General features: G+C 37.1%; 1 protein-coding gene across 2 annotated transcripts; it reads left to right on the top strand.

The window, feature by feature from the left end:
- The first annotated feature begins 1235 nt into the window (after positions 1-1235).
- LOC125833505 (pumilio homolog 12) lies at positions 1236-5304 on the top strand. Of its 2 annotated transcripts, none has more exons than XM_049512666.1 (6): positions 1236-2778; positions 2878-3040; positions 4137-4300; positions 4552-4810; positions 4881-4995; positions 5128-5304. In XM_049512666.1, the coding sequence occupies exons 1-5, from the start codon at positions 1238-1240 to the stop codon at positions 4986-4988; spliced, it is 2235 nt and encodes a 744-aa protein (XP_049368623.1). In that variant the 5' UTR covers positions 1236-1237; the 3' UTR covers positions 4989-4995; positions 5128-5304. The 2 variants fall into 2 exon arrangements, with proteins under 2 accessions (XP_049368623.1, XP_049368624.1); XM_049512667.1 differs by having other exon boundaries at positions 5132-5298.
- The last annotated feature ends 12118 nt before the right edge of the window (positions 5305-17422 follow it).

The raw sequence follows: 17422 nt of genomic DNA, 5'->3' as shown, positions 1-17422 counted from the left end.
TCATAAAAAGATATATACTAATTAAATAGTATTTAAGTAGAGTAAACACTTGTTCTTTAAAAAAGGGCCACCTTGGCAAGAAAACCAGAAACGTACCAAACAATGTGAGAAGGGCAAAAGGCATGCACGGATATATGATAATAATAATAATAATGTGAATTTAGCATTCCAAAATTGTGCACTTTGTTGAAATAATTTCCAATGTTTTAAATTGTTGGTGTGTTTGTTTCAATTTGGGTTTGTGTATGTGATGTAAAACTGATACATATACAACAACATAGTATTTGTCGATGAATGCCACCTCTTTCGTTCTCTCTCTTCAGTTATAGTCATATGTAAACTCTTCTCACGCCGCCTCACCTCCATTACTTGCCACACTTTTCACTTTCTCACAATTCAACAAAATCTCCCTATTTTTTGTGTTCTAAATTGAAATCAAGGAAAGTCACTTTCATGAAATTGATGCTATGATCAATTCCTATTGTTACTCTGATCACTAATGCTTTACTGGTATTTTTCTATTTTCCTCTTATTATTACTTGTGTTTGATCAAGGGTTTGTTCTGTTTTGGGACAGTGGTTTGATTATTTTGTTAGATTCTTATTTGATTTTGATGATCTAATGTATTGAGTTTTGATTCTTCTGACAAATCGAATTGATTTTGACGGAATCTGATGTAATATTTTATTTTGTTTTGTTTTGTTTCTGTATAATTGTTTTTATGTAAAATTTAACGTCAATATCGAGGAGACATGTCGGTACACTTTGTCTGATCAGACATTCTCCCTCAGTTCTGTAACTGGGTATTTTGACCTTGTTTATCAATTTTTAAATGTTTTCCATAATTATGTTGTAAAATATTGGACTGAGATGACCTGCAATAGCTTACTTGGAATTGAGTTGTTTTCAAATACGGGAGACTTGAATTTTTAAAGAATTATTATTCATTGTTTTTGCTTGTCCTACAATCCCTTTATTTGATTGAGGATGATGCAAATTTTTGTGGAATTGGATGTGCAAAGTTGTTGGTTGCACTTTATGTATTTTGATTTTGACTTTATTTTCTTGGTGATTAAATTGGTATACAATGAGTACGTTTGAGGTATAAGTTAAAGGCTTTAGCCAATTTTGTGTTATGTGTACTGGACTATGTGCTGTGTTCTCACTTTCAATTTCCTTTCTTGTATAGAAGAAAGAGACCCATGAATCTTGCTCATCACTGTGAAGAATAATCTTGATGCTGCCTGTTGTTCAGAAAATGGAGAATGGGGTGAATGAACTGGAAAATGATGAATTCGAGAAACTTCTTGGTGAGATTCCAAATGTTACTTCTGGGAATTCATATTCTGAGGAATCTGGTGTCATCAATTGTCCAAAAGATTTTAATTTGACATCCTCGAATGGGGATGGGTCAAAGCCTATTGGTGTTACTGAGACATATATAAGCAATGAGATCTTAGGCAAGTTAAAAGAATTTGGTAACCGAGTTGAGCAGCTACCTAACAAGAGGTATGAGTCTGAAGAAATAAACTTACCAAATGAACAGGCTATAGCGTCTGCATTTGCTGAGTTGCGTGTAAAAGATGGTGCCTTCTTAGAATCTGCAGCTCCTATGGCTAATTCTACGCCGTTGCTGAACCATTTAGCTGTTGTGAATGGACAACGCAAAAATAGCTTAGGTAAAATCCCTTCGAATTTGGATTCGCAAGTGTTAGTTGTTCCCTCAACAAGAACACCAAATAATCTATCCAATGCTTTTAATGGGTTTAGTCCAAGTATTGGTGGGCACCAAAGTGGATATGTACATACAATGGAAAACATATCTGCAGCTGTACCATTACCTCCTGGAGTGCCAGGTGTTCACCTACTTCCACCAATTCATCGGGTAGATATTCCAGTAATTTCCAATCAACAACATTATTTCTTGGATGTTACATCACCTGTTCCTTACTTCCACTCACAAATTAATCGACACCATGGAGCATGTAGACACATTGAAGAGGAACAACATTATTTCTTATATATGCAGCAACTTCGTGCTCAGCAATTAGGTAATCAGTATCCAATTCAACCTGATGGGTCAATCACAAGTAGATCAATCAATAGTAGCTCGCGTCAACCATTCAGTGAGATGCCGATTCCTCACTTCAACCAGCAAGTTTCAAGAAGTATAAACCCGTTAAATTCCCTGTTTTGCTCAATGGGTTCTGATGTGCTGCAAGGTTTAGACAAAACAGATAAACAATACTTTCCTGAAAGAATGTTAAGAAGATCACATGGACCGGAGCCAGTTAAGTCTGCTAAATTCGGTTCGTTTGGAGGAACCAACTATCTTTCAAATATGAATCAAAATAGAAGAGTTTTTCCCAACGCTTATTCGAAGCGTAGTTTCCATTCTCCAAGTGCAGAATCTCGCTTGGATTGTCTAGAATCAAGAAGCTTTTCTCCTGATGCTGTTGATCTCAAATTTCATCGGTGGTCACAGTCTCAGGAGTATAATTTAATTGATGATTTTGCTGGAAGAATCTATCTCATGGCGAAGGATCAAAATGGATGTCGCTTCTTGCAGAGGAAATTTGCTGAAGGATCTTCAGAAGATGTTGAAAAGATTTTTCCTGAGATTATTGTGCACATTGTGGAGCTCATGATTGACCCCTTTGGCAATTACCTTGTTCAGAAGCTTCTTGAGGTGTGCAATGAAGGTCAGAGAATGCAGATACTTCGTGCAATCACTAGAATAGCTGGGGATCTTGTAAGAATTTCATGTGACATGCACGGGTCTGATTTCTCTCTTTATCAAAGTCCTTTTTTCTTTACCGAGCTGCTTCTGTTCATTTTCTTCACAATTAGTTTATATTTTCTTCTTCTTAACTGCAGGACCCGAGCTGTGCAAAAAGTTATTGAAACTCTTAAAACACCTGAGCAGTTTTCCATGATTGTCTCCTCATTGAAACCCGGTTTAGTGAATTTAATCAAGGACATGAATGGTAACCATGTTGCGCAGCGGTGCTTGCAATACTTAACACCTGAGTATAGAGAAGTAAGTTGCATATGTATCCGTTTATAGGCAGTAATTTTACACATTGATATTTCCTGTAGTTTAGAGATCAAAGGGCTGAGTTGTTACAATGTTGGGGAGATAACTTCATTGCTCCTTTTAGGTAAAGAATAGCAATCCATTGTGTAGTATACTGAGAAGGAGAACCGTAGAGTCAATATCCAATATTAGTGCAACTTGATGATAGGATAGGCATTCAGATTTCTCTTTTATTGGTTGTTACAACAGTTATATACTAATCTCCAGTTTTGGATGTATTTGATTTTTTCATGGATAGCATTGAAGTGGTAATCAGGATTCAGGAGAGTACCAGAATAGTCAATCTTGTTGTCATCCTTTGGAAAATAATACTCACTCCGTCCCAATTTATGTGATACCATTTGACTGGACACAAATTTTAAGGAAAAGGGACGACTTTTGAAATATGTAGTCTAAAACACTCCTTGACCATTTGGAACGGACTTAAAAGGAAAATGTGTCACATAAATTGGGACAGTTTGAACTATTAGATCGCATAATCATAATTAATATCTGTATTGTCCTTTCTATTTGTTGTGTTGATGTCATTTCATCAGTAACTGGTACTCCTAAACTTCAAGGACGTCGGTTGATTGTGCGGCAGCAGATTGTCTTAGGATATTTGATTATGCCAATCTTATTAGGTTTCCACCATGTCTTTGTAGGGATATTTTGTAACTGTAGTGTAAGTTATTTGAAACTGTTCATATGCTTTTCATAGGGATAAAATAAATGAACTGTATTCGTAGTGTTAGTTCTATTAATTTCCTAACCCCATATTCAAACTGACGAAACTTAAGGTAGCATATTATAGAGAAGAGGATTTCTGATTACTGATGCCTCTGTCTAACATTGTAGGGGATAGTGTTCATTCCTGTTGAAGTGATTTCTTTACAAGTTTCTTATTTTTAAAAATTGTTTGTCACTTAATTTTTGGCTAGAAAGTGCTGGAGAGGTTCATTTAGTTTTCACATACCTAGCCGTTTGAGGTTTCCTTCATTGCTTAGTTTTTGCACGACACAAAAATTTAACTTGGGACACAAATTTCTTTCTTTCGCAGTTCCTGTTTGAAGCTGCTATTACCAATTGTGTCGAACTTGCTACAGATCGTCATGGTTGCTGTGTGCTACAGAAATGTCTTAGCCAATCTGACGGTGGACAAAGACACCGATTAATCTATGAGATCACTTCAAATGCATTGGTACTTTCCCAAGATCCATTTGGGTATGTCAATTCTTTTATACAGCAGGACTTTGTAATATATGGTTGTAGACAATAATTTATTTCATAAATACAACAATATCATTATTTTTATGAATCTTATTGATGAGAAATTTTAAAACTCGGAAGACTCAATGTAGAAATTTGAAATGTGACTCATGCTAGTCAAGTTCAAGTGTCTGATTTCATTCCCTGTATAATATACAGAAGTATGGATTTCTCTTTAGTAAGTCCCATTGTTTTCCGTTTTGCAGGAATTATGTTGTGCAATATATTTTTGACATTCGTCTTCCCTGGGCAACAACAAATATCTTTGACCAGCTGCGGGGTAAATTCGGGGACCTTTCTATGCAAAAATACAGCAGTAATGTGGTAGAGAAATGTCTTAAGCATGTGGATGAAGAACGTTCTTCATATATCATTGAGGAGCTGTTAAGTGATCCTCGACTAGACCAGATCATGCAAGACCCATATGGCAATTATGTTATCCAAGCTGCTCTAAATATCTCAAAGGTCATTAGTTTACCACTGTTGTAATGTCTTAATTGGAAACATTTGATCTTGACAATTTCTTGACCTGTAGGGAGCCTTGCATGCTGCACTCGTGGAGGCTGTGAGAGCCCATGTTCCTGTTCTACGGACCAATCCTTATGGAAAGAAGGTCCTCTCATGCAATAGTCTTAAAAAATAAGTTTCAGGTATAATAAGATTATCCAAATCTTGCATTAGTATATAAGTTGTTTCAACTGCGCAAAAGTTTTTTCTTCCTGGCACTTGGTAGGGCTTGTTTTGTGAAATTTCCATTCAACTTAACCTTTATGTTTTTACAGACAGATAGTGTAATTTATGTGGAGTAATAAGCAGGCGAAGAGTTGCCTTAAAGTTGTTTCCATAGGTTGGGCAACCAAGTTTTGAAGCTCGGAAAGAGATGGTATTCATGTAGATCGATGCTTTTGAGTACATGTTACCATCTTTTTAGAAAATTTCTTCCATAATTTTCTTTGAAGGATGTATATTTCTGCTAATGCCTTTCCTTCCACTCCATTCTTCCCTGTGCTTCTGTGAAAGGAATGGGAATCAGCAGAACATGTTTCTGTAGAAATAATCAATTTTGAAGGTGTATATCTATGCCTGGGATGAATCCTTTTATAGCCATCAATTATATTTATTAATTACTAATACTGTTTTCCATTCCTTCTATTTTTAATGGCCACATTTAATAGAAAATGTAGCTCTTGGTATGGTTTAATAGGTTTAGCCCCTCCTTTTTCAACATTCGCTTTGGGTGTGTTTGGTATGACGGGAAAATGTTTTTCAATTTTTCTCATGTTTGATTGACTTGAATGTTATGGAAAATGCTCTCAAAATGGACTTATTTTTCTCAAATTTAAGGAAAATAATTTTCCAATATGAAGTAAGGATTTTTTTTTTTCAAAAATCTCTTTCAACCTCACCACCCGACTTGAAATTTGATCTTGATCGAGCACTAGACTGTAAATTTTGATCTTGACTTGGGACCCGACCTCGAGATGCAACTCTAGACTCTTGACCCTCGACCCCAATTTGATCCTAGATTGAGAAACATGTAATGGGTTAGGAATCATGTCAGGTTCGAGGCCAGCTCCCAGGTCGGGAGTCAGGTCTTAGATTGGGATCAGGAGTTTGGTTTCGAGAATCTCAAGTCTGGGTCGAGAGTTGGGTTGGGTTGGGTTTGGTGTCATGCCAAGTTGGGGAGTCGGGTCCTGGACAGGGATCATGTAGGACAATAGGAGTTGGGTCCTTGATTTGAGACTCAACTTCTAACCCTGACTCCAAACTTGAGACCCAACCCTAGATCTGGTCTCAAACCCGACCCTGAACCACAACCTGACTCTTTATCCTGACCCTCAACTCTTGACTCATGATCCTGCCCTTGACTCGGTACTCAATTCTTGACCCGATTAGACTCTCAACCTTGACCCTGACCACGGACCCGACTTGAGATCCCATCCCAAACTCGACCTGACTGTCGACCACGACCCTAGTCTAAAACCCGAATTTCGACCTTGAGCCTTAGACTCTCCCAACTTCTAACCTCTGACCCTAACTCAAGACCTTACTACCTTAATTGTGACATGACTCTGACCTAGGATGTGATTCCTACTCAAGCTTGACATGATCTCGACCCTAACTCTTTGTTTTATGTTTTTTGGAAAACATTTTGCTTCATAGGGCTGGACATAAAATATCGAAATCGAATTGAAATTTTTGGCAATTTGGTATTCGGTATTTGGTATGTTATTCAGGAGTAAATTTTAGTATTATGGTATTCTTGTTTGGGTTTGGGTTTGGTATGAGACATAAGTACCATTTGGTATTTGGTATGTCCCGAATACCAAATTATTTACTTAATGAATGTCATATATCAATATATCTATTACTCATTAGTACAAGTTCAAAGAGAAAGTCAAAGAATAAGCATAAACAATCCAAATACATATGTCTATTAGTTGCATCAATTTGTTTTTCTTGATGTCTTCTTACTTGTTGATCTTCTATAATATTGTGCCTCCACATAAAAAAATATAAATGATTGGAGAAATAGTATTAATTTTGTAATACAATCAACTATAACTTTAATATGGTATTACCGAATACCGTACCAAACCGAAATTTAATTTACCGTTTACCGAATTACCAAACCTGAAATTTGGAAAACCCGAAACAAATACCGAATGCCTACCTCTATTGCTTCATACCAAACACTCCTCTGATGTTCACTTATAATATTCATTTTAACATTGTAGGGGTTAAGGCTCCTAACTGTATGATAAAATACATTACACGGAGGAGGAAATTTTTGGCCAAAAATATCCCTATACTATCCTCAAAACCTGAAAATGCAAAAACCTAAAGTGCATCTTTAAAGTGGACATATAAACAAATAACATCTTTTTAAATTTCATAAAATTTGCAGGTTCTGTCCTCTTACCCACACCTTAAAGCCTAAGAAAACTCACTCACGTTACTTTACAAACACATAACAAAAAGAAATGGAAAAAATCAAACTCAAAGTCAAAGATATATTAGGTAGTTTGGAAAAAGAAGAAAAATAAATATATCTAGTAAGGGCTACACATCAGGACACTCCTACGAGTCAAGAAATGAGGGGACTGTTGCTGGACACATGATGGTTCAACGTTCTAGTTAAATTTAAAGTATCAATGGAACGGTTCGGTTGGTTATTTTAAAAAAATTTTCCCTTCAAAAAAGATACTATAATAGAAGTCATTGAACAATACGACAAAACTTATGCAAACACTCCTATTAAAAGTTTAAAATCGAACAATACGGTAATAAAATTTTACATTCTTAGCTTCTTGGTGAAGAATTGAAGTGTTTCTTCAAGAACATACTTGTGAAAGAAATATTTCAATATTGGTGTAATTTGAGGTGATACTTTAGAAGTAAAAAATGAAAATTAACCGAACCCTACCAATACCAAAGAGAAACCTATATGATTGATATAGTTTTAAAAAAAATCTAATTTTGGTTATACATTATAAATTACCAAAAAATTGGAATGATAGGGGAAATTACGTGGATAAGCAAACATATACTAGCTAATTAGTTAACGTAGCTATAGTTTTAATTAATTACCACTCGCAGCTTAATTTTAGCTATAATTATGTTGCCCTCTCGCCTATCTTCCTCTCTCTCGCCTCTCTCCTCTTTATAAATATACAAATACAAATTATCAAATAAAAATTATACATATACATATACAATTATATAACAAATATACAAATACAATTATCCTCTCTCCCTCTCCCAATATCGCTCGCCTCTCTCCCCTACTCCCAATCTGCTCGCTAGATATATACATACATATGTATACCAGTTATATATACACAATTATCAGCATACATATAAAATTTGACAGATGTACATATACAACTCGCCTCTCTCCAATCTCTGCCCTCTCTCGCGCACTGTTCCCCTCTGTCTCCCAATCTCGTTCACCTCTTTCTTCCCTCTCCCAATCTTGCTCGCCAGATATACAAATACATATGTATACCAGTTATATATACACAATTATCTGCATACATATACAATTCGTCTCTCCACACTCTCTACCCTCTCTCGCTCGCCTCTCCCCTCTGTCTCCCAATCTCGTTCACCTCTCTCCTTAGACTTCCAATCTCGCTTGCTAGATATACAAATATATATATATATATATATATATATATATATACATACACAAACACATAATTCGACAAATATACATATACGATTCACCTCTCTCCACTCTCTGCCCTCTCTCACTCGCCTCTCTTCTCTCTCTAACATGTAGCTACGAATCATAATTAGCAAACTATAGCTATGAAGCGTAATTAAGTTTTTTAGTGGCTATTTGCGAAATTTCCTTATTTTTAAACCTAAATAACCAAAGACTAATTAAAGGACAATGGCTCAAAGTCGTCACCAGAGGTCTAGGACCTATGTTATATTTATATTTGAAAAATGTGACAAAATATGTTTATACAAAATTTAGCATATTACTAATATATAAATATATTTGTATACATGTAAGATTATTCGGTTCAGTTCATAAATGTTTCAATTTTTTTATTAATTAAAAGACCATCTCAATTGTTCGGTACTATTATACACTTAAATAAAAGTCCACAGTTTTATTTAAAAATAATATAAATCGGTTCGGTACGGTTCGGTTGGTTTGGTCGGTTTTTCATATTCTTTTGATACCCCTAGTTAAATCCATGAAGATCAAAGATGGCTATGTAATTTGTTTCGGTTAAATTAATTTGTCAATGAATATATTGAGTTTACTTTTTAAAAAATGGCACAACATGACAACTTATATATTTAATTGAAAATAAATAGTCAATTAAAAGTTTTTTTTTATATTTATTTTTTTGACTCAATAACCACGTTTTGTTCTTTGAAAAGTGCAATTTTTTTTTTCTTTTTGATTTTTTCACGGTATTTTTCAACTCCCCCTCTTTCTTCTCCTTCTTTCCTCTTTTTTTCTCCCTCTTTCAAGTTTTAGGATTTCTATCTTCTTCCCTAAAATATTTTTATTAAAAATCAATTACATCAACAACTCTTCCCAATTAGTAACTTAAATCACATCAAAACTTTCTCTACATTGATTGTCTACAATATTTTTTTTCAAAAAAATTGACGATATCTGCATTTCTTATCCTTAATTGAATGCCAGAATTTTACAATTTTTGTGCTTTCGATTGTATTTCAATGGTAACCGAATTAAATTGTTTTTTTTTCTTTCTCCCTTTTCTCTCTCTCTAAAATTCTTATACACACTCATCTTATTTCTCCTTTATAATTTTTCATTCACTCTTTATTTCACTTTGTTTATGCAAATATGATATAATCATATGTTTATCGATTGTTATCTCCTTAATTTTCTCTTTCATATATAATCTTGGAACATTTTTCTTCCCCCCAAAAATTTATGGCCAAAATGATGACCTAACTCGATTTGTTGTCTAAACATGTCATTGGAGATGGATTTAAGTGGGTAAATGCAAGTGGAACCAACAGTGGATAGTGTCGAATGATGTCAAGTTTGAGGCATTATACAATGAGAAAGTTAAATATTTGGAAAACCAAATGGGGGTGGGGGTGGGTTCTCACACCAATTATCAATGATAAGGTGGGAACCAAGGTTGGAACAATGATAGAGATAGTGGTTGGAATGATTAGCGAGGTGGAAATGGAGAGATGGGGAGGTTGATAAAGTGTCACGACACAGGGGTACCCCCTAGATGTGACACGGCTTACAAGACTCCGAAAAGCCTCATACAAGCCTCTTAGCATATCATAACATAAGATAATAGAAAATGGTGCAGAAATTTAAAACATTTTTTTCCAATACAATCAAAGTCTCATAAAACGAAGCGAAAGTTTACTACACTTGTCTCAAACCATCTAATACATGAATATCTTTTGGACGCAGCCCATAAAACAGTTCTAAACATAAAATGAAATATAAAAGGACATGGTGGTCAAGCCCTCGAATGCTATGAGGACTCACCAAAACTTCTCTTCTTGCTCTACTATGAACCTAGCCACGAGGATGGAAGGTGGTATCGTCGGACCCTACATTTGATAAAAATGTAGGCAAAAGTATGCGTTAGTACAAACATGTACTTTGATGGCTACCATAAATCATCAACATAAGCAAATCATAAGTGTTTGTCAACATAAGACAGATACCATAATCATAAGAGATACATCATAAGACATAAACTATAAATATAAGAGATAACAACATAGTCATTAACACTTCACTCTCAAAGTGTTCCTAAAGCATTTACATAGATTCTATAAGAACGTGCATACATTCATAATAAAAGTCAATGTGGGTAAACCTTCCACAACAATACCATATACAATTCAAAATTCATCATGTAGCTTCCCTCTCAAAGCCTTACTAGTCTTAACTTATCATGTTTGCTTTACTCTCAAGCCCTACTAGTCATAATTCAACACATAAGCTTTATTCTAAAATCCCTAACAATAATCATTCATCATCCATGCCTTAGTCTCAAGACAATTCTAATCTCAAACCTTACAATTCATAATTCATCATACATACTTGATCTTAGTCAATTCATGTCTAAAAACTTTACTCTTAAGCAGTTCATATCTATTTACTTCAATTTCAAGTAATCTATATATTGTAATTCATTAATCTTAGAAGATCACATCTAAGCCCTCAATTTCCCCTTTCATGACATGAGACCCAACTACATCAAATTCACTCTAGAATCATAGGTTAATCATGAATACATATATAATCATACTAAAAATATGTAATTCTATTATAAACAAGCATAAACAATCATAATCTACTCTATTGGATCGTAACCCATAACATTAGAAGAAACCCTAGTTTGACTTGGGGAATTCTTTTTCTAAATTGGGGAAATCATGGGGGCTTCATGGATGAAAGGGATCCATGAATGAATAAGCCATCATACCTTGATTAGAACGCCCACAAAAGCTTGAAGATTGGAGGAATAGACTTAGCTTGAACCTCCTTCCTCTTCTCCTTATTCTTCTTCTCCTTCTTCTTCTCCTCCCCCTCCTCCTCTTCCTCCTTCTCCTTCTCCTTCTCCTTCTTCTTCTAGAGAGAGAATATTTGAGAGGGAATTGGGTTTCTTTTGCGAGTTTAGAAATAATGACTTGGATGACTTAATTTAGGGGGTCTAAAGTCTTTATATAGGTGGTCTAGATTAGGGTAAAACGACACCACTTAATCCTTAATTAATTTCAGAAAGACCCATTAGTCCCCAACTTAACCGACCTACTGCCCCATCCATGAGACCCTGACCACGGGGTGTAGGTTGACCTACGGCTCGTCCTGGTTGGGCATGGTTTGGGGTCTGCAACTCTGGAAGTAGGCTTTTGACCTACGGAGCCCACCTACGGGGTGTGGATCTATCCACGAGGCGTGGGTCCTATCGTAGGTCACTGCCTTGAGCCGTTTCCTCTTGGTGTCCACCCACGCTGCCCACCTACGAGGCGTGGGTCCAACCACGTGGCGTGGGTGACCTCGTGGGTGATACTTGGACTCAAAACATGCTAAAATCCCTCTTAAGACTACGGGGTGTTACAATATCTCCCCTTGGGAACATTAGTCCTCGAATGACGTTCTAGGCACTTCTTAAGGTCATGACTCTAGACTAGCAACCCATCATGCGTGCAACTCATCAAAATGCACATGACCAAAGAGGAATTATCAACTCTAAGCTAAACATATTCAATGCATCACAAGGAAGGTAGTAACTACTTCTAACAACCTAAAATGCATAAAGTTCTAAAATTTCTCATGTTCAAGGAGGAACTACCATATCCAAGCTAAAAGCATGCTCAACACAATCTAATGGAGCCTATATGCATTCTATGCTCATAACATACATACAAGGAGGAATCTCTCAACTCCAAGCTAGGGCATGTTTCACATCAATTCATCTCATGAAGTCTATAGGTAATTCTTACTCAATGCACTACAACATGAGGAAAATCAATCATGCAACCTCATTTTCTTTCAAAACACAAGTTTTCATGAACATGCTTAACATAAGGAAATCATGAAAACATCTAAAACACACATGACACCTCATAAGGAACAAACCATGAAGAACTCATCATCTCAATGCTAAGGAGGAATATAAGGAAAAATGATGAGGATATCAGGACATCTTATTGGCCTCGGCGTCCCAAGTAGCACCCTCACTGATGAGTCCACAAATTAGACTCATTTAGAGCTATATTTTAATAGAATTAGTGTCCTCAAATGCATATTTTATCTCAATATCTGATGAAAACCATTCAGGTATTTGGAGTTTGAGGAAAAGCATGGACACTACTTAGCAAAAAAGAACAAAAACAGCTGAAAGAACGAATAAATGAAGATCTGAGATCGCCGAACCCATTTAGTAAGTTGCCAAAAGGTCTTATCCTCGCTTTTTGTTCCAGTGTGCTGAGCCCTGAAAGAACAGATCAAATCGGCGGTGAAAAGGAGCAGTCAGCGTATCGCCGAGCAGTTCCACGAAGCTATACTATGTCGCCCAATGATCCAAAACACGATGTGCTGAAGGCTAACGCAAGACGACGATGAACTAAACCAAAGGGCAGATCACCGAGTTGATCGACGATCCCGACTAACTTCGCTAAATGATCCTTCGCAACACATTTCCTGGAAACTATAAATACTAGTTGAAGTTTTGTAGCTTAGTATTATAGTAGAAATTATTATTAGCAATTTTTATTATTAAGTTTTAGATATCAGACTTAGAATATTCTCTCTAAGCTGGGAGAGGGTTTTGAAGAACTTGAAGATTCAAAGGACTTGGGTCTTGTGGATTCTTCACTTTTGACTTGTTTTAAGACTTAATCTTGCAAACCCATTGATGGAAACTAAGATTGGTATACATTTTTACCTTTTTTACATATGTAGCTAAAACCCCAATTAAGGGGTGTAATTTTGTAAATATGGGTTAGATTATCTGTTGGGTCTTGCTTATTGATGGTTTATTTGTTGTGTAATTGTGATTTCGTTTAGTAGTTGTGGTGGAGCTTAATGAAATTGTAGTTGTAAATACGATTTCACGTTTGTGTTTTTGGCTTGCTCGAGAGAGAGGTCATAAAACTAAGACTACTAAATTGATGGCCGGTGGGATTGGGTCGACATGAGGTTCAACTCGAGAGAGTGAACCCTAGTCCTTCTCCCACACACTCAGATTGAGAGAGTGAGTGGGCTAAGGTGGAGGTTGTTCTTCATGCGGCAAGTGGGTGTCCGAGAGGAACCCATTTGATTCAAGGTAGGTTTCTCGAGAGAGAATTTACCCCCCTTATGGTCTAGCCTAGTCACAAATACTCAATGGATTTACTATCAAAAGCATGTACCCAATAGTCTAGTCTAACCCGTATTCCTATCACATCCCAAGAATCCCGTCTCCATATTTGTACCTTTTTTTATTTTTGCTGATTTTACTTTTTACTTGCTTACAAACCCCCCATTGATAACTGACACTCATGTCAAACCCTTTAATTTGTCATGTCTTCATTCGATAAAGTCTTTAGCTATGGTTAGCTTTAGTACTTTCGCACTTAATCACTAATTTTTAGAAACCTCTCCCTTGGGACTCGACCCCAACCCTTGGTTGGGTTACTATACTATTGTACGATCGTAGACACTTGCATTGGAAGTTGTGTCTTGATTACGCAAACATCAAAATGGCGCCGCTGCTGGGAAGTGGTGTTACGTGAATTTTTTTGATTAAGTCGAATTTTTATTTTGATAGTCGTAGTTTACTAACTCAAATTTTAGTTTTGTTTTCTTTGCGTGTTTGTGTTGAAATAGGAAAATAAGTGTAAATAGTGAAATTGGGGACCAAATGGATCACCTTCCTCTTAAAATAATGAAGCTTAAAGATTATATCCTAAGTTTCAATAAAGAGGAAAGTGAGTCAGTTTGCAAGTTGTGGCAACGATTCAAAGCTCTCGTACAACAATGACCAACTCACGACATTCCAGAAAGAATACTACTGGAATATTTCTATAGAGGTATTGGCTATGAGAACCAATTAATGGCTGACCAACTTTCTCCAGGTGGTATCATCTAACTGCCTTATGCAAAAGCAGCCTACCTCATTGATCACATGGCCAAGACCATCAAGAAGAATGAGAAAGACCAATGAATGGCCACTTTGTTGGAACAACTCGATGACTTGGCCCAAAAGGTCAATGACTTGGAAGTACTTTCCAAAGGAAAGGATAAGTACATTCCTCCTCACGAGCGTCAAAATACAAAGAAGAAAGAGGGCGAGAAAATTGAAGAGACCCTCTTACTCATCCTACACAAAGTCAATAAGTATGACAAAGTGTTGGAAGAGATTAGAGAGAATGTTATGATGCTAAATAAAATGACTACCTCTCACTCTTTGCTCATTTATCTGTTGGGGTCCCAAATGGACCAATTGATGTCCTCGCCCAACTCGGATCCAACAGAGGGGTGGCCTTACAAAAATGAGGAAACCCCCTAATACTGAAATTTAAGGCTGACTCACGTCATGCCACGACATTAACTGAGGCTCTTCTTGGGAGGCAACCCAATGTCTTAAATGCTTTGTGTTATTATAAAAATAATGGTGTATTGATTTTGTAGGTTGAAGTGTGGAGAGTGATCACAAGTGTAGATTGGCAATCTATAGGTCCAATCCGTGAATAGTCAAACGGTTCGGCCACCTTGAGCTAGACCGCCGTTAGACTCAAGACCAATTTACATTGGAGTCTGTAAAACTCGGCGTGATGCCGAGTAGTTTAGCGGTTGTGACTAATGTCACCGAAGGGGCAACAACTGGACAGTTTTAAAGGCCAATGGTTTCAAAGTTTGACAAACTTTCATTTTCCACTTGAATTCAACTTTCGCAAATCTGCACCTAGTAAGTAATTTTCATTATCTTTGCATTCCTGGTATTTTAGTCGTCGATTGGTGTTCAAACTTGGGGTTACATTGCCTCCTAGCATTTCAAAGTACTTCGAACAGCATAAAAGGTTGGTATTACTGAACCCCGAGGCTACTTTGAATTTTTTTTTCTCTTATGCAATTGGGCTTATCGTATTGATGTGTGCTGAGCCACTTTGATAGGTTTAGATTTGTGAAATGCCGAGTTTGATTCGTAAATATTGCCCATTTTATCTTGATTTTTGAACTCCCTTTTTGTTGCGCGTAAAAATGATTAAAATTCTTGTGGGTTTGTGCATGTGTGGTGTTTATCATGATTAAGTGTTATGGTTTTAAGATTAATTGTACTAGTGCATAGTTTAATTTTGATTTCGGGGGTTGTGGGGTTGAAGTCGAGAAGATAGGTTAGAGATAGGCACGTTGGGCCGATTGGCGAGCTGGGTTGAGCTCGCCAAACCACTCGGCGGTTCGCCTAATGACCCCATCTCACCTTTAATTTCATGCTACTTGTATATGGGTTCTGTAACTTTCGGTGAGAAGTCTTTGATTGCTAAAAACATTCGGCGACTCACTGAAAGTCTCCTTGATCGCCTTTTGTCTGCATCCCTGAACCTTCGTTGCACTGTATCTTTCAGCGGATAAACCCCTACTCGCCGAATGAAGTCGGTGACTCGCCGAAAGGATTTTCCCATCGCCGACTTATTAAAATTTTTGAGCCAACTCTTATCGACGAGCTCGGCCTAGCTCGCCAAAGCAACTTGGAATTCACCGATCTTTTCGATGAGTTTTTCTGCAATTGTGTCCCTATGAATTTGATATAGTTGTTTTAACTTCTTCCCAATTCTTTGCAGAAATGGCTAGATCTAAAGTTGCAGGAAGAAGCAAGAAGAAGCAGGCCACCCTAAGGTAAAACAAAAGGGATTACAATAAACGAGGATGCATCTGCATCCAAAAGCAAGGTTGCTAAACTTTCCACAACTGGTGGGAAATGCAAGGGCAAAGACAAGACCCTTGAATTATCAGATGCAATCACTGATAGTGATGACTTTTATAAAAATGACCCCAACTAATCTGAAAGCGAAGGTGTGGGTTCTAATGAGGATAATCTGTTAATAACACAAAGGGATGAGCGGCGAACTAAGAAGCTAAATGATCCATCCAGGGTCAGGATTCCCCAGCCTACCACTACTACACCTCTAGTTCCAGAACAGGTAATGGTATTAGCGCTGCTAGTACAAGGTCCTCCGTCTAAGTCAATGAATCGAGTAAAGGCTGAGGGGCTGAGGACAATTTTGGAGGAAAAACATCTGTTTATAGATGAGGTTATAGACAGACACCCAGAGATAATAGAGTGCTTGAATACCACAAGTTCCAATCTTCACTAAACCCCGTGGCCCTTATATTTCAAACTGGGTAAGAGAGGTCTACAATTCATACAGTGCACTAATACCCCAGAAAAAGTAGCTAGTAGCAGCCTTCAAAGAAGTGGACTATGTGGTTGTTAGAGGCAGGATGGTGAAGTGTGATAGTGGAGCAATCAACGCAGTGTTGGGCATGTCCACAAATATTAGGGATCAGTGCCAACACTTGATCAGAACGAAGAAGCTAGATGAGATGAAAAAGTGGTTAGTCCCACTAATTTAGATGAGACTCTGAAGTGGTTGGCGGAAATAGTTTCGATTGAAAAGAAAGAACTAAACATAGCCGCAAGGTTCTAGTTCGGTTTTATCAATATCACAATTATGTCGTCCCAGAATAAGTCGATCCTTCGCCTTGCCAAGGCAGCTTGCCTGGGTTGTATCATAGAGGAGACTCGGATAAACTTGGGTACAATAATTTCTTCAGAGATACTCACTTCCATTCCCCGTATTGATCACATAATTGTGCAAACATGTTCGGGTAACCTGAGATGCCAAGAAGGATGTGGAAGTGATGCCCACATCCTCTACTGATATCTGGAGGATCGAAGCCGAGTACCTTAAGGATCAAGCAGAAAGGAAGAAGGCAACATCAGTGGAGTTAGTAAACACAAAATCATCACCTGCAGAGTCACCTCTGCCTACTCCAGCCCCTGGGCCTTCAGGTATATTCCATCACCACTGCTACTCCTGCTGATACTCCAGGTT

This window comes from Solanum verrucosum, unplaced genomic scaffold, assembly GCF_900185275.1.
Source record: "Solanum verrucosum unplaced genomic scaffold, falcon-dt-bn FXZP01000105.1, whole genome shotgun sequence".
Classification (NCBI taxonomy): Eukaryota; Viridiplantae; Streptophyta; class Magnoliopsida; order Solanales; family Solanaceae; genus Solanum; species Solanum verrucosum.
This window is presented reverse-complemented; position numbering and strand designations above follow the sequence as displayed.

What these genes read in the sequence shown, in the direction of transcription:
- LOC125833505 (XM_049512666.1), top strand. Translation starts at nt 1,238, where the DNA reads ATGCTGCCTGTTGTTCAGAAAATGGAGAATGGGGTGAATGAACTGGAA. An exon ending in ATTTCATGTGACATGCACGG is followed by an intron (nt 2,779 to 2,877) that starts GTCTGATTTCTC and finishes TCTTAACTGCAG; the next exon opens with GACCCGAGCTGTGCAAAAAG. An exon ending in TAACACCTGAGTATAGAGAA is followed by an intron (nt 3,041 to 4,136) that starts GTAAGTTGCATA and finishes TTTCTTTCGCAG; the next exon opens with TTCCTGTTTGAAGCTGCTAT.